The following is a 27,365-nucleotide window of genomic DNA, read 5'->3' as shown; positions in this document are numbered from 1 at the left end:
GAATTTGAATGTTGATGTTAATATAGAGTTACTTACAAAAAGTAAAACCTGGGAAGAGGTCTTACTTACAAAAAGTAAAACCTGGGAGCAAACAAAAACGTCAAATGCGGTTATTCCGGGAAAAGAACCCCTGTCTAATATATAGTGAGAAGCACCCTTCAGGTTTATATGTCGTCGAACACCAGTTGTGTATTCAATGGTAATAAAAACAGATATCAAGCGAGTAAAGGACTGTGACAGATTGCATATACGCGCATCAAACACGTTCTGTATTGACCAATCAAAAACGTGTAAGCCCAGTAGCCTCTAAACAGATGCACAGGTTTTATATAACTGATAGACACGGTGGTTCACGATACGTTGACACAGGTTGCTGAACGCGGTAATGTTACTGGTGTCAACGTAATATCACGCAGTGAAATCGGTAAGGGAAGCTTGCCCAGGAATCCACACAGGCCGAAGATTGCCATCGAAGTCACTGCTCATATTCAGCATCACCAAGCGGGCTGTTTACAGGTAATGTGTGACAGAATAATATCATCGTGTCGCTGATAGTTAAAACGTTTTCTTGTTCCCAGTGTATTTAATAGCTTGGTAGTCAAACAAAAAAAAACAGAAGAAAAACAACAATAGCCTAGTCATACACGGATGCAGAGGGGGGTGCAGGGGTGTTCATACCACCCCCACCCCCAACCCCTTTTGTCTAGAAAGTTAATTATATGACCGTTGAAACTCTCGTGAAAATGAAGTGTGAACCCCACTTTCTCAAGAGTGTGCATCCTCACTCACTCACTCTTAAAAGGCATTTAGACGTTGTATGAACATGAATACATGACACGTTTTCATGGATAACAGCTTCTTGTTCTTTGTACGACGTTTCAGAAATAATTTGTTCACCTGATGAAGGAGCAAAGTTTAGCTCTGGAACGAGGTACAAAGAAAAATAAGAAGTTGTTATCCACACAAAACGTCTCATATATACAATAATAGTGTAGGTGTTCAGACTTTACTGGGCCTGGTCTCCTGTGATTCTCTAGTCTGTCTCAGTCCCTGAACCACTTTATTTCCCTACTGTCTAGCTCTCACACCGCACGAAGGCAGTATTTCCCAAATTTACTTTCGGGGTAATGTTCAAATGAGAGATTCGGTGCGTGTTTGTACATGCAAAACGCAATAACTGAAAGTAGGGATACGGGGAAAATGTGTGTTCCTGCATATCATCAACTAAACATCTCACACACACTCTCACACACTCACACACACACACACACACACACACACACACACACACACACACACACACACACACACACACACACACACACGGAAGGATATTATATATTATTAAGTAATTCATTTAGAACGAGGAAAACAAACACTGAACTGTGGCTATTGTCAATTGGTTACTGAACAATATTAGATCAACGATATACCTGGAGCTTATGGTAAGCACAATTGGGGTCCATTGGGATACCTAGTTCTTGTCGAACTGGTTTACCCACAAATCAATGAAGAAATCCACAGATACATTGTTTTCTCTGTAAACTTCAAATGACATTTGCTTTCATTTTGGACAAATTGTCCTGAACTTCTGAAGGTAGATGTGTAGGTATATCTTTGTTCACCACGTTTATTTACAAATGTCCCATGGATCAAAGAATGACGTTTTCCTCAAGTTTGGCATGTGGGATAGACTGGCTAGAGAATTTTCATGGGGTCATTTGGGATTTATTTCACTCTCTCCGACTTGTTAATTATTATACACTTTTAAATCATGCAAGATTATGGCCTGATAGAAATATTCATCATATTAGCAACTTAAAGATGAAACCCGTGTCTACATTCAAATTTCGGGCTATTTACACTGATCACAGATACACAGCAAAAGACATGACGCGGAATTACAAGTCATTTTATGTTTGCACTGTGTAAATTCAAAACAACCATTCTAGATGGAATGTCCCGATGTTTCCCAACTTTGGGCGCATATTTCCTGTGCTCAACGTATTTTGCCTATGCACAAGTATTTTTTTCATGTATTTGACGACCGGATTTGTTGACATGCATGAATTTAAACTTTAATACCTGAGGAAATGCTTGATCGTCGAGTGCACATTCCTATTAATTGTAATATGTGCTGCAATTTCCGATTTTTTTCTGAATATACTGAGGTTGTAAATATATATATATCCTTAGGTGGGGAAACATTTGTAAATATTTACATTTTCCAATGTTTTCATGCCTATGAAACTTATGTATTCCGGTTATCAAGGGTATGTATTTGAGCACTTTTTGTATGTTCATATTAACGGTACTAAAACAAGATGATCACAGGATTTCCCACGATGTTAAATACTGGATTCACATTATTTTATTTTTACAAATGCTGTAGCCTTTTATCAACGTTCATATGACATAATTAAGCCTCTGCCAATCAGGGTCTAGACAGCAAAAGCTGTTATGCAAACGGACATGTTCAATACGTGAAATGATTTACACCCGCCTGTATTATTCAATACAGCAGAGTACTGCTGTCTGTAAAAAAACTGTAAAAATACTTGCATTCACAACCTTCTAAAAGTTATATTACTAATAGGTACTTATGCATTGTTTGCTTTTCGATTGTGGGCAAGTAACTTTAGTGAAACAAGTTTGCTTTCAAATGAAGTTTCCAAGTTTAAGCAGATACGCAGCTTCTCTGGAGGTATGGAGACGTACCTACAATCTACCGCAGTGTTATTACAATTTGCCACAGTTTATTACAGTTTACCGCGTTATTACAATTTACGTCGTAACAACGCGACTACTTTAGCGGGGGTTAAACAATGATCACTCTGGGTAGGAGAATAAGTTTTTCGCTGCCATTTTGAGCCGCATCGCCATGACAGAAGAGACTTTGGGGTACTTGCCCCCACACAGCCAAAGGAATTCTAAGGTAAGTAAATCTAATTCTACTTATCTTTATCTTATTTCCCTATATTACCCCTGCATACCAAACGATGCCAAATATCTTCAACCCTCACTCGGAAGTCGAATGAAATGATTCAGCACACGCACAAATTCACTTTGCAGTTTTCAGTTCTGCGGGAAATCTCGTTTCTTGATATCACCCTGAACCTTTTTAAGTAAACCGAACTTCCTGAATATTACCTCTGAAAATATGGTATATCGATAACAAGGCATTGTGTTTTCATCATAAATCTCGCCATTTTGCAGAGCTTAGGAAATCGCCAATCTCGGCTTTAGATGTTTAGCCCCCGGATGCCTGAGGGACAAATATGTCCCTAATTCAGAATTCTAATTCTGTCGGTAATGTCTGTTTCTTGATACCACCTAGTATCATCTTAGGCACCAAATCAAAAGTGCTGAATATGATCTCTAAAAAAATGTTCATACATGGTTTACAAATTACGAAATCGCGATAAATGACGGACGTTCTTTGCTGTGTCTTGAAATGTAAAAATCGGATAATTAGAGGATAGAATTTCAAATACCATCAGTGATCATATATATCTGTTTTTCATCATATGACCAATGGTAATTCTGAAACATTCCCGATAAACCTGGAATCATTGGGATGTTTTGGAAAAACTTCGAAGTGAGCTTTCCGCCATATTGGATAATGTTTACAAAATCACGTTTCGTGAAGGCCGTTCATGAGACTCCTATTATATCACGTATATTTCACACTCAGCTACGACGAATACATCACTGAATTCTTCATACGTCTTAGAATAAAATAACAAATGGTCTTTGTCATCAATGCCAAGTGTTTAGATGAAATCAAACGAAATATATTGGTTTTGAAAACGAACGCTGTGCTCGTATAACAGCTCGTTTGTAATGTAAAGAGAAAAATTAAGATTTTACACTGTGAAACATTTTCAGACATCAATTGATCCATCCGTCAATACATTGCATACATTGGTTCGATATTTTTAAAACATGCATGGGTAGAATTTTGTAGCAAGAATTAGGCAATAAAAAATAGATGCATAATAATGATTTTGTGAATTCAAAATGAAATTGTCAAAGTTTCCGTCCTGCGTGCCGCCATGACTGACGCAATATCACATACAACGACAATGGTATTTACCAGGATTTCTGACTACTTCCCTTGGTTACAATTAACAAAACAAATAACAACACGTAGATACTCAGGATGTTTTCGCTTACTTACACCACAAATTTATGTACAAACGATCCCTGCATAAAGGGAAGGCACCTCGCAAAAACATGCATACAGTACCCATGTCAGCAAACCCGCCATTCGGCAGTGATGTCAAACGTCAACGTTGTTGTACATATTTGGTGATTTCTTTGAGGTGAAGGTCGGTTGAATAAAGGTAAACACATGGATTGAATGTTGTTTAAGCCGCACTTAGCAATATTCCAGCTATATGGCGGTTGTATGTAAATGATCGAATCTAGACCAGACAATACAGTGATCGAAAGCATGAACATCGATCTACGCAGTTGGGATACGGTGACATGTATCAACCAAGTCAGCGTGCCTGATCACCCGATCCTGTTAGTCGCCTCTTACGACAGGCATGGGTTACTGATTCAGATTCAGGTTCTTTATTCTCCATAGGACCACCAAAGGTGGTATAAGAGTGAATTACAAGGCATAATAATACAGTATGATGTGCAAGATGGCAGTACATATAATGGGTACAACAAACATGATAGCTATGGCACTCTTGTGCAACAATACATGTATATATAACTTTTGCAAGGGATTTCAGTTCCTTTCTTTTACTGAAAAGAGTAATTTGAAATAGTGCAGGCTGACATTTTTGGTACATATAAATTCTATGACTTTCAAGTGATGTACAGCGAAAAATGTAATGAAATTCGTCTGCTATGGCAGATGAATTACAAAGGTTGCAGGTTTTATGTTCTTTTGGTGTATTGGTCCAGCGACCTTTTTCAATTGGTAGTTTATGATTTGTAGTTCTGAGTTTAAGTAAGGGATAAGAGGTAGAGTTTGGTAGATTTTCAAATTTAGGTAATTTCTCGTAATATTTATAGTTAAAGCGTGAAGAAGTACTGAAGATCAATTCTAACCCGGATCTTCACAGTTTCAGTATTATCATGTATGTTCTGCGCATCGTTCAGATATTTCTTCATGTTTGAACAATATTTACAGAGCGGCAAATTCGGACAGGCAAACCTAGAATTGTTATATAATCAACAATTATATATGTGCTATTCAACACACTAATGTCGTCTTTCTCCGAGGTTGTAAACCATTTAACACAAGCCATGACGAAAACTAAAATGGTGTAATGTTTCCAGTCATTTCATCACATCGGAAGATATGGCTAGTAATCTGTTAATAATTATTCAAAATATATCTACAGAAACAAGAGAACATGGGAATCTAAGACGTAATTTGTATATTGGATAGAGCTTTCTATTTCTCTAAATATTACGTCCTTTTTCATCTGGTAGGATTTCACAATTGTAATATGGGATATTACCAAAACGTACCTGGCTACAATGTGGATCTTTGTATTAGAATAGTTTGATTCATCGTGAACAACGCCTCACCGAATTATAGCGTACTTAACCACCGAAGATTCAATCCAAGTACCGCATTTCCTCTAATAGGCGCCCGGAAGCTTATTTTTTCAACGGACTTCCAGACCCGGCGCTTTTGCGCTTATTGGGTGTTATTACCGTAATTGTTAGTGAGCTGCTTGACCCCCTGCGCTTATTAGAGGCCCGGCGCTTATTATTAGAGATCCGGCGCTTATTAGAGGAAATATGGTAACCTGAGTTACAATGACCTAGTGTTAACAGGCTTTTACCTTGACCAACAGAATTAGGGGTCCACAGGACCCCAACTTCCTAATTTCTAGTGTCCTTACGTGAACATACGAAGGTCCTGTAAGGTAATGAAATGATTTAGCAGACAGTATAATATTGTAAGGCTTAATGATTACTTTAATTACATGAACTATATATTTCTTTTGAATTTTGAACAGTGAATATAATCGTGCGTTTCAGAGACACAGTTTATGTATTTGTCTGCGTCTATTCTATGCATTTGTGCGTATTGGACGCACATTTCTGCTTCGCGAAAAAAATCCTGTGTTACGCATAGTGGAGTTATGTCCCCTCGTGTTTACGAGCGTGTGACCTCCCCTTCACCGATTGACGTCCTAGACCAAAATATATTTTCGCAACTTTTTCTATAGCATGTATAACATTATGCATACGCATGCAAATTCATTTTACATATACCTATGTCGTTCAGATATCAGGCGCAGTGTTTGGTTCGTTCACACATTCCGAAAAGATGCCAAATAAACAAAAATCGCCAACATAGTGCATTTTGGGGTTTACGATAGTTCTGAAGCGGAGAAATCTGTTGTTTTTTAACGCATAACAAAATTTCTGACAACGCTTAGTAGTGTCTATTTATCAAACTGCCTGAGTATTTGCATTTAAATTCACAACATCCGATATGAATTTAGTATTCTACATTTCTGTGTAATTTTATAGCCGTAGATAGACAGTGCTGCGCTAGCACAACGTTGCATACCTTGTAAAATATGCGTCTGCTAAAACCCTCGGCATCCAAGGGGTTAGAGCATGTTTTCAAACATGAATATCGGATATTTAATGGGTGTGTTCACTTTCTAAAACAGCACATCATTGATAACTGGCATCTGGGGTTTGTTCTGTGGTATTGTTATCAGACCACTAATGATCATTCTGCAATACCCTAGAAACGTTTGATATGTTTAAGAAAATAAGCTGACACAGACGTTGATGCGGGGTCTTTGCTGTTACTAGAAACGTCTTTTTATGTAAATACGAATCCATTACCATAATACCATGTCAACTAATCCTAAGAAAGTAAGATTGTTTATGGATAACAACTTCTTTATTATTTATGATGCGACGTTTCGGTATGGATTCTTATACCGTTCCTCAATCACTCTTGCTTGACAACGGTATAAGAATCCATACCGATACTTTCTTATTAGTCACCAACTTCTAAATGCCAATCAAACAGATCAACTATTAAACCTTACTATGAATACACAATGCCATTTAGAAAGTGGTCAAATGTAACATGATGTATTTTGGATTACGCTTTCTTCGTAAAGTACAGATTATAGTACGTTTGATGGGTCGAATCCCGTCCGGGATTCGAACCCGCTCCTTCAGAGTCTGTGGGCTGGCGATTAGGTGCCTGACTCTTAGGGTGTGGGTTCGAATCCCGGATGGAACTCGACTCATCAAAAGTTCTAGAAGTACTTTACGAAGAAAGTGTAATCCCAAATATAACATATGTTGCAATATAACTATGTAATTACATTGTCTGATATTAACTGTATGTCTTCATTTATATTTGTAATCTGTTTTCACAATTTCATTCAATTTCTTTTTACGATAAATTCAGCGAAATCGTGTGTGAATTTGTAGTGCAACCATGGTGAGATGAACGTTATTGAGGCCTTGGAAGTAACTTTTGCTGACAAAAAACGGATACACTTTTCATTAATGCCTTACTTCGGTTCGTTGCAAGTCATATTTAATGAATATTGACTATCCTAATAAAATAATAGTTTCTTTCGATCACAGTGGTTAAAGCGTTCGCTCCTCACGCCGAGGACCCTGGTTCGATTCTCGGCATGGGTACAATGTGTGAAGCCCATTTCTGGTGTCCCCCGCCGTGATATTGCTAGAATATCATATTGCTAAAAGGGGCGTAAAACCCACTCACTCACTCTCACTCACTCACTCACTCTTTCGATCATAGCATCAACATTTGAAGTTATTTTCTTAGGTAAGTTTTAACCGAATCACCGAGAGATTTGGATGTAGCGTGTGCACAGTCGAGGATATTTCCGGTACACACGGTAATCGCAATCTTTTCATATGCAGATCAGATGATTTAATTTAAATAGAAAATCATTATCTAGTGATGTTTAATCAAACTCAGGACCCAGCTGTGAAATTGTGTTGATCCATGTGGGATTAATATGCATCATTATAGCCCCGATATTGTTTTAATGTGCCATTTCATATTTTAATGTGCGCATGGCGTAAGGGTGCGGTCCAGAATGATCAGTGGATCATACAGTGCACCTATAAAATGTATGTATTAGTGTAAAATTAAGTAAAGATATTGATTTTTACTTATCAATATTGATCATATGTTATTCCATATATTGATTTTATGTACGCATTAACAGAATTGATATGTGTCGATTTTAAAGGCAAAAGCTGTAGGCATAATACTTTAGTGTAAAACCAACGAATAACAATGATATGTTATAGTACACAATAAACAATCGTATTACAAAAGTAACTAGGTTTACAAAAATGCATATAAATGCCACGACATTAATATGGTATATACTGGTTGAAGTCCAAGTTTCAACAGAGGTACAATTGTAATAGTACTGTAAAATATGTTCAACTTAGTAGAGAACAGGTATAAGACAAAATATTATGGATGTCAACTTCTTGTTTATTTTATACACAACGTTCCTGGGCTTTTCCTTGCCCCTTCGTCAGGTGAATGACCTAGTAGAGAACAGTTGGCATGCATCTGGAATTAACTATTTTAGGGCCAGATTGACTGCTATTTGTTATGCATTGCATGCGCATGCACGGGCTAAATCATTGATTACCTTATGCATGTGTTTTGGGTAGCCTTTCTCATCTTCACTCATGCTTTATACATTTTCTTTTTGTAGTATTCCATTGTTCCAGTGTCATGAACACATGTATATCCAGTTGTATATGCTTAAACAGCATTTTTGCAACTGTTACATTGTGAACATACTCCTGACCCAGACGCATATTGGCATATGTTCATGTTTAACACCTACCATCCACACGGTGGGCCTTCAATACTGACCCTGAGAATATACATAAACTGGCAGCAACCAGTAATATATTAGTGAGTTTGGTGACCCAACAAAGTAGGCCACGCCCACTTACGGTGTGCCGTTTCGTGATTGGTTGATACTGGCGGGCGTATATTGTATTATTGTACTGAGCCATGTCACTGATTTCATATTTACAGCTGTTATGTAGTAATGATCAAATACATAGTCTGTTTACTCTTGTTTGTTCGTTGTTCAACGCTGCAATCAGCATATTGCATTCCCCTGGTTTTATAAATCCCCATGGTTGTATAATGCATTCCTCTGGTTGTGTAATGGATCTCCTTGGTTGTAAAATGCAACCCATTTGCTGTATATTTTAACTACCTTGGCTGTATCTTGCTTTCTTCTGTCTGTTTAATCCATCGACCCTGTCAGTATATTGCATTCCCCTGGCTGTATATTGCATTACCTTAGCTGTATATTGCATTCCCCTGGCTGTATAATGCACCTCGGGTTGTACGGTCTACTCCCATTTGTGAGAACTCCCAATTGTGAGACTCCCAGTTATGAGACAGTGGAGTAGGTAATTAACGAAGAAAACACACCATACTCCCCGGTCTGACAGAATGGATTAACCCTAGCTAATTACTGATTTGCTATGTAACTGAATCTCGTCGAGGTAACTTAATGAAACTATGTTGCATGGGAACGGTGTTAACATAAGCAGTAATGCTTGTTCACCAATCCCAATTCACTTTCATAAATAATAATTATTAATATGGTCAAACCAAGATGACTTTCAAACTTCAGAAATAGTCAATAAAAATGTGTTATCATAATTACATATTCTTCTGAATAAATAAAATATTTAATGAACTATTTCTTCTGTGTAAATAAAATCTTTGATAATCTATTTTATTAATCAACTCATCAATGAACTATGGCTCCTGTGGGTACTCTTCAACAACTGGGCTGATCCCACTTTCATTGTTGGGATGTGGAAACACCACCTATGTGCACTGAACTATTAATTAATGTGTCTCACAACTGGGAGTTCTCGCAAATGGGAGGACACCGGTTGTACAGCTTTCCCAGCAATGATTGAGAAAATCTTTGTTTCCTAATAATAGTTGAGTTGGGCTTTACGTCATTATTCCAGCCATATAGTGACGAGATCAAGTTTCCATTCATTACCATTTTTAGTCCAAGTTCCAAAAGGGTTATATTTCAAAAATATATATATATATACATTACATTTTTATTTAAAAACAGAAAATGTCATCGCACTAAATACAAAAGCAAGCAATTCGTTATTTTTTTTACAAAATTACAATTTATGATACAGGTCAACTTCCCTCAGGTAGTTAACAATGAATTTTTTAAAAAAAGGTGTTACTATGTAGTGAGGTAATCAATATGGTAACTCTTGTAGGCTTAAGAATATGAACCTTACTACATCAAGAGTTATCTTCCCTGGTTTAGCAGACGGCTTCCTTTGTTGGCATGGCAGATTTGACAGCAGAAGAGAAAGGAAAGCTGGTTCCAGATGATTTTGAAAGGGGTGTGACTAATTCAAAAGGGTTAGCTGGTAGACATGACATTCCTCTGTCTACAGTATACAGAACTTTGAAGGATATTCAGTCAGGAATAGGGACTGAGCACAAGACCGGGGCAGGGAGGCCAAGGAAGTTCAGTACTACGGATCGCCGGCGACTTGGTCGAGAATATCAGAAATGAGATGATTAATAGAGGAAGTCCTCAGGTATGTAATGAAACCAGAATTGGAAAGACTTTACTGGGTATAAAAAAAAGCGCGGCATTCCCTTTTATGAATGCAGAAAAAGAAAGACGTTTAAATTGGTGTAGAGCTTACGAAAATGAAAATTGGGATAATGGCTTTATTCCGAACTGTGCGAAAATGAGGACTAAAGATTATTAAAGATAACGTGAAACCTATCTACCAACACCCAAAGCATAGCCCGAAATTTCACATGTGGGGTGGGAGTTTCTTGTCCGGGAAGGCTAAAATGGCGACGTTTCTATGTTAGCCTTGGCGGTACTAACAATGCAAACCTATAGCTGAATGAACATAGCGCGGCTCACACAAATAATATATTACAAGAAATCTGGATTAACGTGAACTCTCTTTAAATTAATTTGGGCACATATGAAAATATAAATAAGTTACTTACAATTTTTCAGGTCTATTTTTCATATACATTTCCTTTAATTCAACATTAAATAACAAACTTCTGTCAATGTACTGCAGGTTTAGTGTATAGGGGTTTGCTGTCAATTTGCAACTTAAATATATGCTCTTGTGTTTTTCTAATTAAAAACATCTTCTCACACAACTTAATTCATTTAAGTAAACAAATTCATTTAAGTAAAACTTCTATAGTTTACATACATGTATTAGCTATTTGCCGAAACGACATTCTCAATAATTTCTATATACTGTGGTTGTTTAGTGCATACCCCAGGTTCTATACAAAACAGCAACTTTACCACCGATAACCCTTTAAGAAGTCATTTTTACTGCTGTTTGCGGTGGAGCTTTTAGTTGTTTGCTCTATGGTAACAGTCTAAACCCAAGACCCCAATAACACAAATACTCCATTGTGTTATTTACATCACAACGATTTCATTGAAAGCGAAAGCCTGTATTCCAGTGGAGCCAACATGATAATCTTTCTGTATGAATGAAAGCTTTTGTTGTCAAGCTTTACATACTAAACAAAAACTGTGCTTCCATTATCGTAAGCTGGATTCAAAAGCCCGTTCCTGTGTTCACGTCAATACCTCGTGTTGAATGCAGCCAGGCCACAGTCATGATGTCAGTTTGTAAACAAAAATGGCAACTCGCGTTGGGATCTCTTTAGTTTCTGGGTACCTAAAGTCACACCAGACAGTAAATATGAATAGTAACCAATTATAAAGTTTGATTCTAGTTAAACTTTTAAATGTGTTATTTGAAAATGACTGGCTATGTAGATGTACCCTGTAGTACTGGGTGAGATTAGGTACACAATAAGCGTGTAAGGCTGAAAAATACACCAAGTACATGAATACACTCTACAGTTTTAGATTCTGCTGGAAGGTGACTATTATGTCATAAACATGTATTTGAGCCAAAGAAAAAGTATATCTGAAAATAATGTAATACGAAAATATCCTTAATATGTCAGTTTACCACTTGTCCATTTTGAATGTAGTTATTTATCCTAATAACCGATAGCTAGATGTTTAATGAAGTATAATTGCAAAACTGTCAGGTGTCTGCTCCTTGTCAAAAGACACCAGTACTTCTATAGTCGTTTCCGATAGGGATAGGCCGTGTGTTAAGTGTGCCTAAACATTGATTCTTTTCGCCGAGATACCAGTCACATAATATTTTTCAAATTAGCTTTTGGATACATACATTCCTGAGTTCATCATATCAGACAAACTGATTCGGTAACTTATACATACCATGCAAATAATATCAGCTCTTCAGTTTACAAGTTGTTCACAAGGATGTAAATGTTTCAGTCGGAACGCAATGGTAGTAATTTGGAAATTTGTTGTGTCTTATTGGTCTTTTGTCGTCAATAGCAACGGACCCTTGGCCCTTTGAGTCCCGGTGACGATACGAACAGAGGCTCGATGTACAATAACACACATATTGAGTATTGTCCGTGGTGATCAATGCAAAGTTAATCACATAAAAGTAACCATATCAAATATATATTAACAGACCCATAACGGTTCGTGTGAGAATAGCTGGTATATAGTGACGAACAAACAAACACGCACCAACCATGTTATCTTTTGAACGTCAACTACCAAGGGCAACAAAGATTTGAAAAGTCCCAATTCTACATTGATACACATGCAAATAGGTGGTTTTAACTTTGAGAGCGGCACATATTCGGCGGTCGTTTTCGGCAGGCAATCTCTTCACGATTGAAGCGTGAGAGGTAAGTAACACGGATCGAATGTAGTATTTTCCTATTTCTCGGTTTCTACTGGGCTTTTCCAAAACCTTTTCTTGGTTGTAAAAGCAAAGACATTTAGAACATTGTTTTGGTGAAGAAATTCAGGGTCCATGTAATGAAAGCTTGCAACGGTTGGTGTAACAGGGGCGAGGCATTGTAATACCGGGTAAGTCAACGAGGAACAATATGGCTTTAGTAGAGGTTCGGTTTGTGCTCGTGGATATCAGTACGCATTTAAAAAAGTCAAATAGAATACAGGTTATTGCATTGACGTGTCATTGAAGGTATTATCATCATTATAGACATACGAAAGGACCATTGGAACATTGCCCTTATTAACGATTTATTTAATGTAATTTGTAAGCTATGAAACAAAACAAGTTAAAACAACAAAAATACAACCTGGTACGGGGAAAGTAATCATACAGTAGTCCTACAATAATGATTCAGCTGCTTTTCTGATATATGGAACACTCTGGTTCTGAACAAAATTACAAATCTGTTTGGCCGAGTGTTCTCTCTCCAAGCGTTTAATTTCTTACTCATTTCAAGAGCTTTAACATACTTCGAGTTATTTTCCAAGTCTTTTTGATATAACACATGTATGTGCACAATTCCAAAGCATTGCATATAATACAGACTAGTTTTGTAAATGTTGTTGTTCTAATATCAAGATCGATTTTCTAGAGAAAAAAAAGTATAATATAGTATACATGTCGCTAGTTGTCGCAGCGTAGGGCAAGCCGTCTTCACATTTATTAAGAAATTACTGATATCTTCAGACTTGAATTGTTTTTAAGATATCTGTATTAATGATACCAATAATTGTTTTAAGATGTCGGTAAATATTTGAAGATATCTTAACAGTTTCTGATATAAAAAAATAAAATAATTACTGATATCGAAAAATGTTAGTGAGATATCATGAAAGTATTTCGTGATAACTCTAAATGTGTTTAAGATATCAATAAAACAATTATAAATATTAATTGAAGATGTCCTGTATTCAATTCAGGATATCATTAAATAATGAATATATAGAGAATACTACACGAGGTCTCATTACATACGAATTATACGAAACGAGTGTCCTTCCTATGGTATCTGACCGAGCGATGCGAATTTAGGTCAGCGAGGTCAGATAACATAGGAAGGTCACGAGCGTCCTCGTGCTTTAACTATAATAGTTCAGGGCAAAAGTGTGTTTTATGACACTATACATGGTGGTAGAGCGAATTGTATTTCTTAAGTACAATATTTGCATGACGTCACACTGTAATGACAACCGACGTCACGATTCATGTCAGTTGTCATCGCCTCGTACAGCATCCTACAGTAAATTACTCCGTAGCACCCCGTTTCTTGGTTTGCAGTTGCTACATTCGGCTAACATCACTGGCGGAAACATTGCGTTTACGTTTTTCGACGTATATAATGTCTCAATTCGACTCACAATTAAACAGCGACACGGCAACGTTCGCGATGTTTACATTCCCACAATGCATTTAAGTTGTAGAATGAATGAATTCACGTGTTTGTTATGAATGAAAAAAATATACTGAGTCAAAAAAGAAACTTCACAAAATGTAATTTGAAATATAATGAATAATTTTTATCTGATGATACATCTATGTATCCGAAATGGGATCCCTATCTTTCCACTCTAGAAAAACGTTAGCAAAACCCACTCAAACCCATCCATTCGTCGTGCAAATGACGTTAGTGCCAAATCAGGGTTTGCACGTGCAGTCGATCACGTGATCTTCGCATCGAAGTTTTCTTCATATGCACGTGTTTGCATTGGCCTCGAGAATTGAAAAAAACACTTTTAACCCACAGTTCTAACGGTACTTGAAATGCCACGATTGTCAAATGTGCAACGTGAACGTGCCGTTGGCATGTTGCAAGCGGGAAGATCAGTTATTGACGTCGCAAGAGCAATGGGATGCAGCCGTCGTACTGTGTATGACTTGCGAGGTCGTCTACAACAAACTGGCACCACTTCTGATCGCCCAAGGTCGGGTCGTCCACGTGTGACGTCACGAGGAGAAGACCGTCAAATCGTCCTACGTCACCTACGTGACAGATTTCTGCCGGCTACACGAACCAGGGCTGAGATGTTTAGAGGTCGACTGTCCTCACAGACCATTCGAAATCGGTTGCGGGCTGCCAATCTCCATTCTCGACGTCTATATCGTGGGCCAATATTGACGCCGTTTCATCAAGGTCAACGTCTGCTGTGGGCCCAATGTCACCTCCGATGGACCCAGAGAGACTGGAATCGAGTCGTCTTTAGCGATGAATCCAGGTTTACCCTCAGATTCGCGGACGGCAGGCATAGAGTCTGGAGACGACGTCGTGAACGGTATGCCCAATATTGTGTACAGGAAGTCGACAGATTCGGGGGCAGAAGTTGCATGGTGTGGGGTGCTTTCTGTGGGAACAACCGTTCCCGACTTCTGGTCATCCGTGGAAACCTCACAGCTGCTGCTCACCCCTGAACTCGTTCCTTTCATGGCGGCTCATGGCCCAGGTCTACAGTTCCAGCAATGATAATGCTCGGCCGCATACCGCGATGTTGACACGAAATTTCCTTCAAAAAGTTGGAATCAACGTCATGGACTGGCCATCGCGGTCCCCAGACCTTAATCCAATAGAGCACGTTTGGGATGCACTTGGGAGAGGGCTTCGTGGTCTTAGGAACCAACCTCAGAATTTGCAGGAACTTTTCGCTGCCTTGCAAGAGCAATGGCGCAGAATCCCCAACCACGTGTTCACAAGCATCAGGCAGTCGATGAGGTGACGGTGTTTGGCAGTGGTGAATGCGCGGGGCGGCCATACACGATATTGAACTGAGAAATTTCGCATTTTTATTCTTGTGACTTGACATTCTGTATACCCATGTTTTGGAATGGCGGTGTAGCCTAATGGAACTGATTATGGCACTGTCAGTGTATCGAGTACATCACACAGATCTCAGCAATGAAATAATAACAATTTAACCATCTCTTTTTCTTATATAGTACCCTGAAGAAAGAATGTGAAGTTTCATTTTTTACTCAGTATAGTTACGTCAGAACGTGACCTAATTGAGAGGTCATCGGTTATCCAATAAAATAGTTAGAATCTCAGGTAAAGTCGTTACGACCCAGGTCAACGCGATACGATACTCGCGTGACGTACGAGATTAGTATGCAACTATACCCATACGTTGACCACGTGGGTAATAAATACGTATATCTTATACTGATATGATAAATTTACGATAGAGCAATGTTTCAAGATATCATGTATACGATTCACCATATCCATAATTCATGTTGCGATATCATGAATTGTATTGCAGATATCAATAATTAACTCTATTAAGGATATATTTTATTCAATTTAAGATAACTTCAATTTAATTCAAGATATTTCTATATCCATTCAAGATATCTTTAAAATATTTTGATACATGCGACCACGACAACAGTTGATAGTATGTCCAGTTTCATGTCTACCACTAATACTGTCATAACTGCATAACTACTCCAGGCAATATGTGGGTCAACTGTCTCGTACGTGTAGTTGCACGCATACACAGCATGACAACATAATAGTTTAATTCAGCATTTGAAGGTTTCTGGTCATATTCAAATGTAAATATGAGCGTAACATTGTGGACACTCACTCAGTTGAGTGTCAGGTGAGTGAAACGACTGTGTTACCTCAACACCTGTAAACGCTTTTACGTAGTTTGGAATAGCATTAGCATGTGAAAAGTTGTTGGTTGGTTGGTTCCAGCTATATGGCGGCGGTCTGTATATAATCGAGTCTAGAACTGAGGCGATTTACGGGATCGGGTGGTCAGGCTTGGTTTACACATGTCATCGTATCCCAATTGGGTAGATCGATGCTCATGCTGTTGATCACTGGATTGTCTGGTCCAGACTCGATTGCTTACAGACCGCCGCCATATAGCTGGAATATTGCCAAGTTCGGCCTTAAACAACAAACGAACAAACCAACCAACCATTTCAACAGTCAGTATTATCAGGGATATGCCGTCGGCAGAACAGTTCAGTAAATCAGGTATGTCAATGATGAGCAGGAAATGGCCAAGTACCGAGGAATACCCTTACGAACGAAGCATGTATATTATGATCTATGTTTTGATAAACAGTGGTTTCTAACTTAATCAAACTGGCAGTATTTTGTAACACGTCCGTAAAGTAAAACACTTTCTCTTTAATTGGCTTCTAATAACAGCACTGAATCGTGTATGAACAGAAGGTGTGGCGGCACGAATTATATACATCCAGAACCGTCCACGTCCTGGCCCGTTCTGAACGCAGTTTGAATTTCGCCGTGACCGACCAAAATTAAATATGCACACCGTCTGTTATTTCAGAGATTCAAAACTGTTTAATGCACTTCCAATTCTGCCAAATCAAAGTTTTAACATCGGCTCCCTGACATATTGCGTTACTTGGGTCGGATGCTAGCCTTGTAGTTATATCGTTTGCTCGTCAAGCCGAAGATCCGGGTTCGATCCCCCATATGGGCACAATTTGTAAAGCCCATTTCTGGTGTCCCCCGCCGTGATATTGGTGGAATATTTTTAAAAACGAAGTAAAGTCACACTCACTCAATCAAACTTGCGTTACTTCCAGAAATGCAACCTTACATGGCCATTAAAGCTACACCATTTAGTATCGGTGGTTCCTGTGCTAAAGATCTAGAATACTCAATATGAAATCAGTTGTCGAATGTTACAAAGGTGTTATTGAATATTGATTAATCTGTTCTAGGATGGCTTTCATGATCCGGTTGAGGAGGCCCAGAAGTATATCATTGCGCATGTTGACACTGCTGTGTGTTGCGACTGCTGGGGTCAGTTTGCTGTGCAGAGATTACGTTTCTGTTGCCAAGGACGATAGGGCAATGGCGATCACGGCAAGCACAGCAAAGACTGGAAACGCGTCGAGTCAAATAACCATTCCCTCAAGCACGCCAAAGACTATCCATAAGCACAAGGCTGATATTACGAGAGCTGCTAAAAGAGTCCACGCGGTGTCTTCCCCCATACTGCGATATCTCAGCATTACACACAATAAAGAGGATGTTTGGGATAATTTACATATGTTCAAATTCTCAATGAACGCCGACAACTGTAAGGGTAGGGCACCCGTAGTGGTGATAGTGCATACTGCTATGTATAATGCACATAAACGACAAAAAATTAGGAAAGCCACAAGTGGCAGTGACTCTAAGCGCCAACCATTATTGACTGTTGTTTTTCTGGTGGGAGAAACTACCAATGCATCATTACAGGCAGAAGTTAAAAGGGAATCGCAGAAGTATCAAGACATTGTACAAGGGAATTTCATAGATTCTTACCACAACCTGACCCACAAGCACATCATGGGTTACCACTGGGTTATCACTCATTGTAAAACTGTGCGCTATTTTATCAAAATTGACGATGATGTGGTTGTCCACGTTGACAACGTGTTGAGGTACCTGTTGCTGAACCCTATCCCCGAGGAGTATATTATGTGCTTTGTTTTGCCGATGAGCAAGAAGAATACAGCCGGAAAGTGGGCCATTTCTGAACAGGAATACCCCTTCATCAAGTACCCCCGATATTGTGCTGGATTTGCATACATAACAACATTGTCAGTTATCAAGAGACTACACTCGGCTTCAACTTACATCAAGTCAATATGGGTTGATGACACGTATGCTACCGGCCTTCTAGCACTTGCATCCAACACCAAACTGATAGGGTTTCCCAGTGGACAATACTATAACGGGTTGAAGAAGCCACCCGCACGATATAAAACAGAAGGGATGTTTGTATTATACCGTAATTAATTGCGCCTTTTGGGAGCACAAGAAGAAGTACACGAAGGGAGATGTCGATCTGCAGGTGGTGCTGCTGTCACGATGAGAGTTATGTACGGAACTGTGAGGTGTCGGTGATGCTACTTGCATAAGGGGAATTACAAACATGAATTTCAGTATAATGGGAATTATGTACACAAGGAAGCATGTGTGTCTACAGGTGATCCTGCTAGTATAATGGGAATTATGTACACAAGGAAGCATGTCTGTCTACAGGTGATCCTGCTAGTATAATGGGAATTATGTACATAAGGAAGCATGTGTGTCTACAGGTGATCCTGCTAGTATGATGGGAATTATGTACACAAGGAGGCATGTCTGTCTACAGGTGATCCTGCTAGTATAATGGGAATTGTTTACACAAGGAGGCATGTCTGTCTACAGGTGATCCTGCTAGTATAATGGGAATAGACCGATCCAGTCCCGGCCGATAAGCCCCGCCCACTTCGTTTTTGACGTTAGGGGGGACAACCACTGGCAAATCACAATGGCGTCACCACCGGCGAAACGTTACGTGATTGCGAACGTTGTTGATGAATTCTGCTTGTGATACTTTGGTATCCGTCGTTTGGGAATGTTATTTAAAGAGGCAAGTTATACGTATGTGATTTTTAATATATTCTAGCTGGCAGATTGCAACTGGCGAGTGAAAATGAGTTACATGCCCGATGAAAAATCGTCTCGACTAGCTGCTGAGACTGTAGGAAGCGTAATTTCTTTCGAATCAATTAATCTATCTGGCAATTCACCTCCGTCACAGCTATTAGCAGGGGAAGGGTAACTGAATTTTGTTGTTTGTATTCATAATTTTATAAAACTCGTTAACACAACCACATGTTCATGTTGCAGATCGTCTCGGTATCTATAAATAGATTATCAACACTGCGCGTGGCGCCTTTACTTATCCGTTGGCGTTGTTCAAATTTAGTTCAATAATCTGAAAACATGGGTTTCTATCTTTGAATGAATTAAGAGAATGGTAAATAAAAAGCAGAAAATATTTCCTGTCTACTACTTCATGCACCTTATTTGTCTGTATATAATTAATGTAAACAAATCAATCACAGCATAACCTATTTGATCTTATTTGGAAATCTGGAAAAGGTAATTGGGCTTGTAAACAGTATGTTTCCATGGACGTATCTGGATATAACCAGAAGCAAATATTCAACAAAATCATTTTTTTAATTATCATTTCCCTTTTATTTTTCTATATGTACTTTGTTATTGAATCCTAATTTACATACAAACTTCCACAATACTGGACTTCATGAACTGCCAGCGTTTATGTACAGGTATGTCACAGCACCAGAACACAAAGAAGATCCAAGATACAGTCTGCACCTGTACACTGACCCATCTTCCAGAAATAGGAAACATGTGATGCAAAATCTTGGAACAGAGGATCCACAGTTATCCGAACAATTAACTAGGTTTCCCTCTATCACCAACAAGTCAGTCTTCCTCTCGCCACAAATTCCCCACACCATCATCACACTACCGCCGCCAAACGTCTCAACTTCCTGAACGCAACAACGTGCTGTGCGTTCGTTCCGACGTCTGTAGACTCGTACCCGACCATCAGCTTTGTTCAACTGGAAGCGGCTCTCGTCACTGAAGAGTACCTGCGGCGCCAGTTCCGCGGCTGCCACTGCCGAACTCTACGTGCCTAAGCCAATCGACGACGTCGATGTTCACGCGTTAACGTCACGCCCCGGAATAGTCTGTAGGCTCTGATACCGAATCGGCGGAGTCGTCTGGATATGGTCCTTCTACTGACTGGATGGGTAAGGCTGGTTGTTGCTGATGACGTCACAGTCAGGAATCTGTTGCGCAAGTGAAGCACCCGTAAATGGCGGTCTTCCTGAGGGGTGGTTACGGGTGGTCTCCTGTCCTAGGCCTGTCTGCAGTCCGACCTGTTGTTCTGAAGCGTAGCATTGAAGTAGAATGTTACACAATATACAAGGTAGATCTATTGTTTTTTCATCAGAGATGTTTAGCTGCTAACTACTAGTGTAAATAAGGTGCAAAGAATATATCCTAAGTTCAAAGCTTTTTGTCAATACAATTACATATTGACATTATTGCTTCTTAATTAAACAATGATAATCTTTGTTTTATTAGATCTGAGACCATATCCCTAGAAGACATAACACTGATTTTGATCTATTTCCTTTTCTGAGATACTTACTGGTGTCATAAGAATTATAGTAAAGTTGATTCAAAATTTGGTCAAAGTCATAACAAAGGTTCAGGAAAACAGACATGAAAATGTCCTGAAGCGTTCACCTCCTACAAACCAGTGTGCAATTTAATATGAAACTCATTTTCCAAATAACCATCAACAAACCTTGAACAATTTGTCCAAATCCATCATCTTAATAAACACTAGCTTTGGCTCAGTCTTCAAATATTAGTAACCTCCTAAAAAACTGATGATTTATCAGAAGAATTACATCAAATATGGGTTAAATATATGTTTCAATATTTATTCCGTTACATGAAAAGTCTACTGAGATTTTTGTAAGTTATTCTGTTCCAGGACTGGATAATGCCTGACCAGGGGTGACCAAAACGTAGCCTTTGCTTTTTCAAATTCTCTGGATGTTGAAATAACTTAAATGAGTTATGATACTAGCAATCACTTTCAGAATTATCTTATTAGTAAATGTAGTATTTAAAAAAACATCTAAAAGCAAGAGCCAAGAAACTAAGTTAATACCAAGTGATTGTCCTGCCATGATATGTATGGTGTTTGTTTGCCTAGTTCTGACTTAAAATCATAAGAATCTGATATGTCAATCAATTAAATAATTATTTATTATTGATTAGATTATTATTAATTTTATTACCCTTCCACGTTTTCTAAAAAAAGCAAGATTCTTAAAACATACCTTGCTATCATTTCCAGTGAATTAATCAAAATTACAGTTGTAATATTACTCCTAAAATGTACCAATATATGTGAATAATTTATGTGGTAACTAAAACTTCAAATAATGTTCTCATAATTCAGATATACACTTTATTTCACTCCGTCCAATACTCCAGAAAGTCACTATTCTTCTCACATAGTTTTCGTATTCGATCAACATGGAGGAAGGTAATTCAATATTCAAAGTCCCATGCAACTCTTTATAAAAGAGCTGAAATATTTAAAGCATGGTTTTATAGGCACTCATATGAACTAATTTTGATACTTGGATATTGCATGATAGGCAACTGCTGACACTGACAATATTTCCGTTTGAATAAAAAATATTACTCCTCGAATATTTTGCTCTGTTAACAAGATACTGTAGGCCTTCAGATTGTGCTTATGAAACTTAAAACATCCTAAAATGTGTGACAAATTGAAGAATATCTAAGAGCGAAGGGGACAATATCCGCCACAATGTTCTTTCATGTAACAAGTTTTGCTATTTCGGTTGACCGTAACCGAAATGGAGATTTGTTTACATTGTGTCACGGCTTTCTCGCATGTCTCATTTGAGCTTTATGGCGTACCAACTCAATGCCTAGTAGTGACTAAACACGTTAAGCAAAACAATTTTGTAGTTACGAGAATTGTCCATGTTTATAACACTTGCAAAGTCTTAAACTGCTATTTGTTGTCATCAATTGGTAATGATTTTGCACATGTGCAAAAGTGTGGAAATTCGTGCAAATTCTCATCAGCAGGCAGACGTAGGTTTCCTGAACGATGGTTCAGACATTTAACTGATCGTTAGGCCTATCGCGTTTCTTGATCCGCCTCCATTTGTGTTGTCTTGACCGTAATGGTTTGTTAAAGGTACACATCAAATTGCAGCAATATGTAATAAAAATAGCGAGTGTAAATGGCATAATTCGAAGCACATCGCTTCGGAGGCATCGTTTGACCCCGGAAATAAGTCCGACAAATCCACACAGCGCGCCCGGCCTGCTGATTGGCCAAATTTGACGCATGCGCCAGTTTTGATTGACAGACTGGATCGGTATATTATGTACACAAGGAGGCATGTCTGTCTACAGGTGATCCTGCTAGTATAATGGGAATTATGTACACAAGGAGGCATGTCTGTCTAAAGGTGATCCAGCTAGTATCAATCCAATCATGTGTAGGGGTGGGGTGGTCGATCTGAAGGCAATGTTGCTTGGAGAAGGGGACGGTGTTGTACAGAAAACGGGACTTGTCAATCTCGAACCCAAAGTCATTTCTGATTTAATAATGTATTTCATTTGCAGCAAACACCTTTAGCATGGCCATGTCTGCAATATACTGATGTAGTCCATTGATCAAGATCAGGCATGTTCTTCTGGATCATCGTCATCGTTTTAAATGATATACTAGTAAATATACATGGTTTCACTGAATACATTCAGTTATTTTTTATTCCCTTCTCCAAACCCCCCGTTACCCTCACCAGATTTTTGTCATTTTTATTCTCTTTCTCGGTTTCCATGGAAACGATTCGTACTTAGTCTCAACAGGGAGGGATGGGCTTCGTTTCCGAAGCACAACTCGTAAACCGTTCAATATCTTTCAACAAAATTTGGTAGATATATCAATCAGAACCTAATGTGGTGCCTTTTCCTATTTACAGATTTTTGTCATTTATATTTTTCTTGATTTCCATGGTAGCGTGTTGGACTTATTCTCAAAAAGGAAGGGGTGGGTTTCGTTTCCGGAGCACCACACGAATACCTTTCAATATCTTTCTGCGAGACTTGGCAGCTATATCAAACAGATCTTGAAGTGGTACATTTTGCTATTTACAGATTTTTGGCATTTATATTTTCATGATTTCCATGGAAACGATGTGGACTTAGTCTTAAAAAAAAGTTGGACTTTAAGTTACTGTCACATAATTTGTCCTTTCAAATATGTGGGGGCTGGGGGCATTTGTCATCTTCTGATGACTCTTGTTTATGATCGGTATAAATCAGGAGAGCATGATACAATGAAACAAACCCCACACAAACGGACTATGACAGACAGTAGAATTGTGTATATTTCTTGATAATTCTTTTTCAGATAAACACTATGGTGTTGTCCACTCTGGGAAATAAGTATACCTACGCATATCTGTTAACCTGCATACAATAATACGTGAACATACATACATCCACGGTGGCTGAGTGGGTTAGATGGCTGACTTTGTGTACTTGCCAGTATGTCCCTGATACTGAGAGTGTCCTGGATGGGTCTAACACAGGAGATTGATTATACTCAGATCTTGGCAGAACAACCACACAATGAGATGGTATGTTCACTCATCGGATATGAAGGAAGCATTGTAGTAGGAAATGGTTTTCAACTATTCATCTTCCACGTCATCGGAACAAAAAATACACAAACGTTGTTTTGTAGGGACTGGTGACCGTGGGTATCGGCCTGTTTCATTCCCCAACTTAATGGAGTCATATACTTGTTTTCTTGGTGAGACAAAAACTAAACCGCTTGTTTCTTGAAAGAAATTATACCGAGGTTTTGTTTATACAAGTGAAATGGAAAGCCAATTCTGAAATGTTTGAAATAGAAAACTAAAATTGTTGATTTTCATAAATAGATGTTGATATTACCCATAAGTGTGTGTGTTTGGCAGCTTAAAAGAAATATTAATGACATTATACTCTAAGTAGAACTGTTAATGTGATGTTTATCATACCTATTACAGTTTCAGATAATATGGTATTGTTCCTTCTGCTCTTGAGATTGACATAAATCTTGTTCAGGGGCTATGAATTAAAGCTAGGATTACAGAATGCCATTTAGAAAGTGGTCAAATGTAACATATTTTATATTTGGGATTACACTTTCTTTGTAAAGTACAGATTCTAGTACTTTTGTTGGGTTGAGTCCCGTCCGGGATTCGAACCCACACCCTCAGAGTCAGGCACTCTGAGGGTGTGGGTTCGAATCAGACGGGATCCCAAATATAACATATGCTGTAGAAATTGAAGCATTCTCATAATATGAATCGTCTTGGGTGTAGATTTTGGCACTGAATCAATACGATATGACGATCACGATACCGGTGTGTGTGTGTGTGTGTGTGTGTGTGTGTGTGTGTGTGTGTGCGTGTGTGTGTGTGTGTGTGTGTGTGTGCGTGCGTGTGTGTGTGTGTGTGTGTGTGTGTGTGTGAACGTTTTCATTATGCATGGTTCGAGAGTTCGATGCGGCTTTCATCGCTCTAAAGATCCGTGTTTGATTCCGCACATGGGCACAATGTGTGAAGCCCATGTATGGTGTACCCCGTCGTGATATTGCTGGAATATTGCTACAGTCCGTTTGAGTCAGAAACGGACCGATGAATTGCAAATTTTATCATTGTACAAAATTGCCACATAAATATAAATAGTACACATGTTTATCATTTACTAATACCCAACAGCTTTCTTATATTTGAAAATTTTCCGGACTCCACCAAAAAAGTTGTTTAAGAAACTATCATCATTGAAAATGCAAAAGTTGTGATCTGTCGCGGCGGGGTGAAACTGAATCAAAATTGGCATAGGTGCCAGAGTAATGCTGACAAGAAATATTGACACAGCTGATGGTCTAGTCAATGGCGTGTTTGGTACTGTTTCCCATCTGTTAATGAGAGAAAATGCAGAAAAACCAATCAAAATTTTCATTGAATTTGATAATTGTAGGGTTGGTGCAGAATTGAGGAAAAGAACACATTTTCCAATGGACGTTTCAGTCCATAGCACGCCAATTGAGATGCAGGAAGAGACAGCAAGAAATGGTGCTGGGGTTAGACGGCAATTTTCGTTAAAACTTGCATGGGCGTGTACTGTACACAAAACGCAAGGTCTGACGTTTGATAAGATTTCAGTATCCTTTGAAGGTATCAGAACTCCAGGACAGGCATATGTTACGCTCAGCCGTGTAACCTCATTAGAAGGTTTGATCGTGCAAAAGTTTGATCCAAACAAAATTTACTGCAATGATCAGGTGACAAATGCATTGACAAAAATGAAAAGCTTTGATGCAGAAGTTTCCACGAACCAAAACAGCTCTGATTTCACTGTGATCATGCACAATATACAAGGTCTGGGCGCTCAGTTTCACTGTTTCAAAAATGACAAACGATTCATGAAAGGCGATGTCATATGCCTTACAGAAACATGGTGAAACAGCCATGGACGTATATGTATATATTGCATTTGTGAAACAGCCATGAACGTATGTGTATATATTGCATTTGTGAAACAGTCATGGACGTATATGTATATATTGCATTTGTGAAACAGCCATGAACGTATGTGTATATATTGCATTTGTGAAACAGTCATGGACGTATATGTATATATTGCATTTGTGAAACAAATATAGACTTATGTGTCTAATGCTGCTGACACAAACGGAAAATTCACAAACTGCAGAAAAAACACACAGGAAGGCACAGTCAAACAAAGCAAAGGAATTGAGGAATATATAGAGACATATACTAAAGGAGAGATTACTGGTTGTACCATAGACTTATGTGTATATATTGCATTTCTGAAACAGCCATATACCAATGTGTATATATTGCATTTGTGAAACAGCCATTCAAATATTTCTGTCTTGCAGTTATGAACACTTCAAAGTGGCACCCTTGAAGAGCAACCTCCTCGTGGTGGGTGCTGGGTAACGCTAATGGCTCTTCAACCCCGTGTGGACCCGGGGTCGAATAGGTCCACATCACCCTATGACTTGTTGTAAGAGGCGACCAAATTGGGCAACCCATTTGCCGTGGGTTGCGTCCCTGTGTCGGCAGAGGAAGGGAGTCGAGAAGCAATACCTCCGACACTATTCAAGATATCGACATGCCTTTAAAGGTTTAAGTAGTCCGAAGTGTACGCTTTGCAGTGGTAGTCTCTTTATAGGACGCATATACCGTAAGATACATTACTAGTAACTGTTGCAGACTTTGTTGTGGTCAAAAAGTCAAGTGTATTCTGCTCACTGTGAGGCTGGTAAACAAACTGCTGGAGAGATCACATTCTGGCAATTCCAGAACACTAATTCTTTTGAATGTACACCTAAAAACAGCGGAGTTACGGCCTGTAAAAGAAGGAACCATTTCTGTGGGCACTGGAAAACCAGGACGTCGGCAGTGTTGCTAGATTTTACGACACTTCCTCTAGCTAAAAAATGCGATATCCTTATGTCCCTCCCTGTTTGTGGCGTAATTGTGGCGTAACTATTGACTTTTACATAGTCATAATGTGAAGCAACATTGGTCTACATTTCATTGTCTACAGTTTGGTATCTTCAAACATGAAATCCATTGTGTTTTCGCAGAGCTGTGAACCCTATAAAAATGTGTTTTGCCAACAATTGACCAACTTGCAAGGGCAATAACTCCGACACTATTCAAGACATCGACATGCGCTGAACAACCTAGGTAGTCCGGAGTGTGGGCTTTCAAACGATATATAGAACACTACTGTACTATTTGCCGTTCAGGAGCAGAAGATTGTTAAACACAGGCACCGTCAAAAAGGTGCGGAAATTTGCGAAATCGCGAAGGTTGTCTTTGAGTCGTAATGGTGACGTTATTATTGATTTTTACATAACCATGATGTGAAGCAAAAATGTTTCCCATTCAATTTGCTAGAGGTTGGTATTTAGAAAAATGGAATCCATAGATTTTTCGCAGAGTTG

General features: G+C 38.7%; 1 protein-coding gene across 4 annotated transcripts in view; it reads left to right on the top strand.

Moving 5' to 3' along the window:
* The first annotated feature begins 341 nt into the window (after positions 1–341).
* The window catches only part of LOC124252960 (beta-1,3-galactosyltransferase 1-like), a 38,321-nt gene continuing 11,297 nt past the window's right edge, over positions 342–27,365 (top strand). The window contains exon 1 of one of the 4 annotated variants that reach the window (XM_046686660.1): positions 342–516. Coding sequence is in view for 2 of the 4 variants with exons in the window: in XM_046686663.1 (XP_046542619.1) it covers positions 17,630–17,762 (133 nt within the window). In the remaining 2 variants the exon portion in view is untranslated. Of the gene's footprint in view, positions 517–2,854; positions 2,936–17,628; positions 17,763–27,365 lie in introns of those variants that run through there. The other 3 variants (XM_046686661.1, XM_046686662.1, XM_046686663.1) reach the window with 3 other exon arrangements.

This window comes from Haliotis rubra, unplaced genomic scaffold, assembly GCF_003918875.1.
Source record: "Haliotis rubra isolate DU_JTF1 unplaced genomic scaffold, ASM391887v1 Scf53, whole genome shotgun sequence".
Lineage (NCBI taxonomy): Eukaryota > Metazoa > Mollusca > Gastropoda > Lepetellida > Haliotidae > Haliotis > Haliotis rubra.
This window is presented reverse-complemented; position numbering and strand designations above follow the sequence as displayed.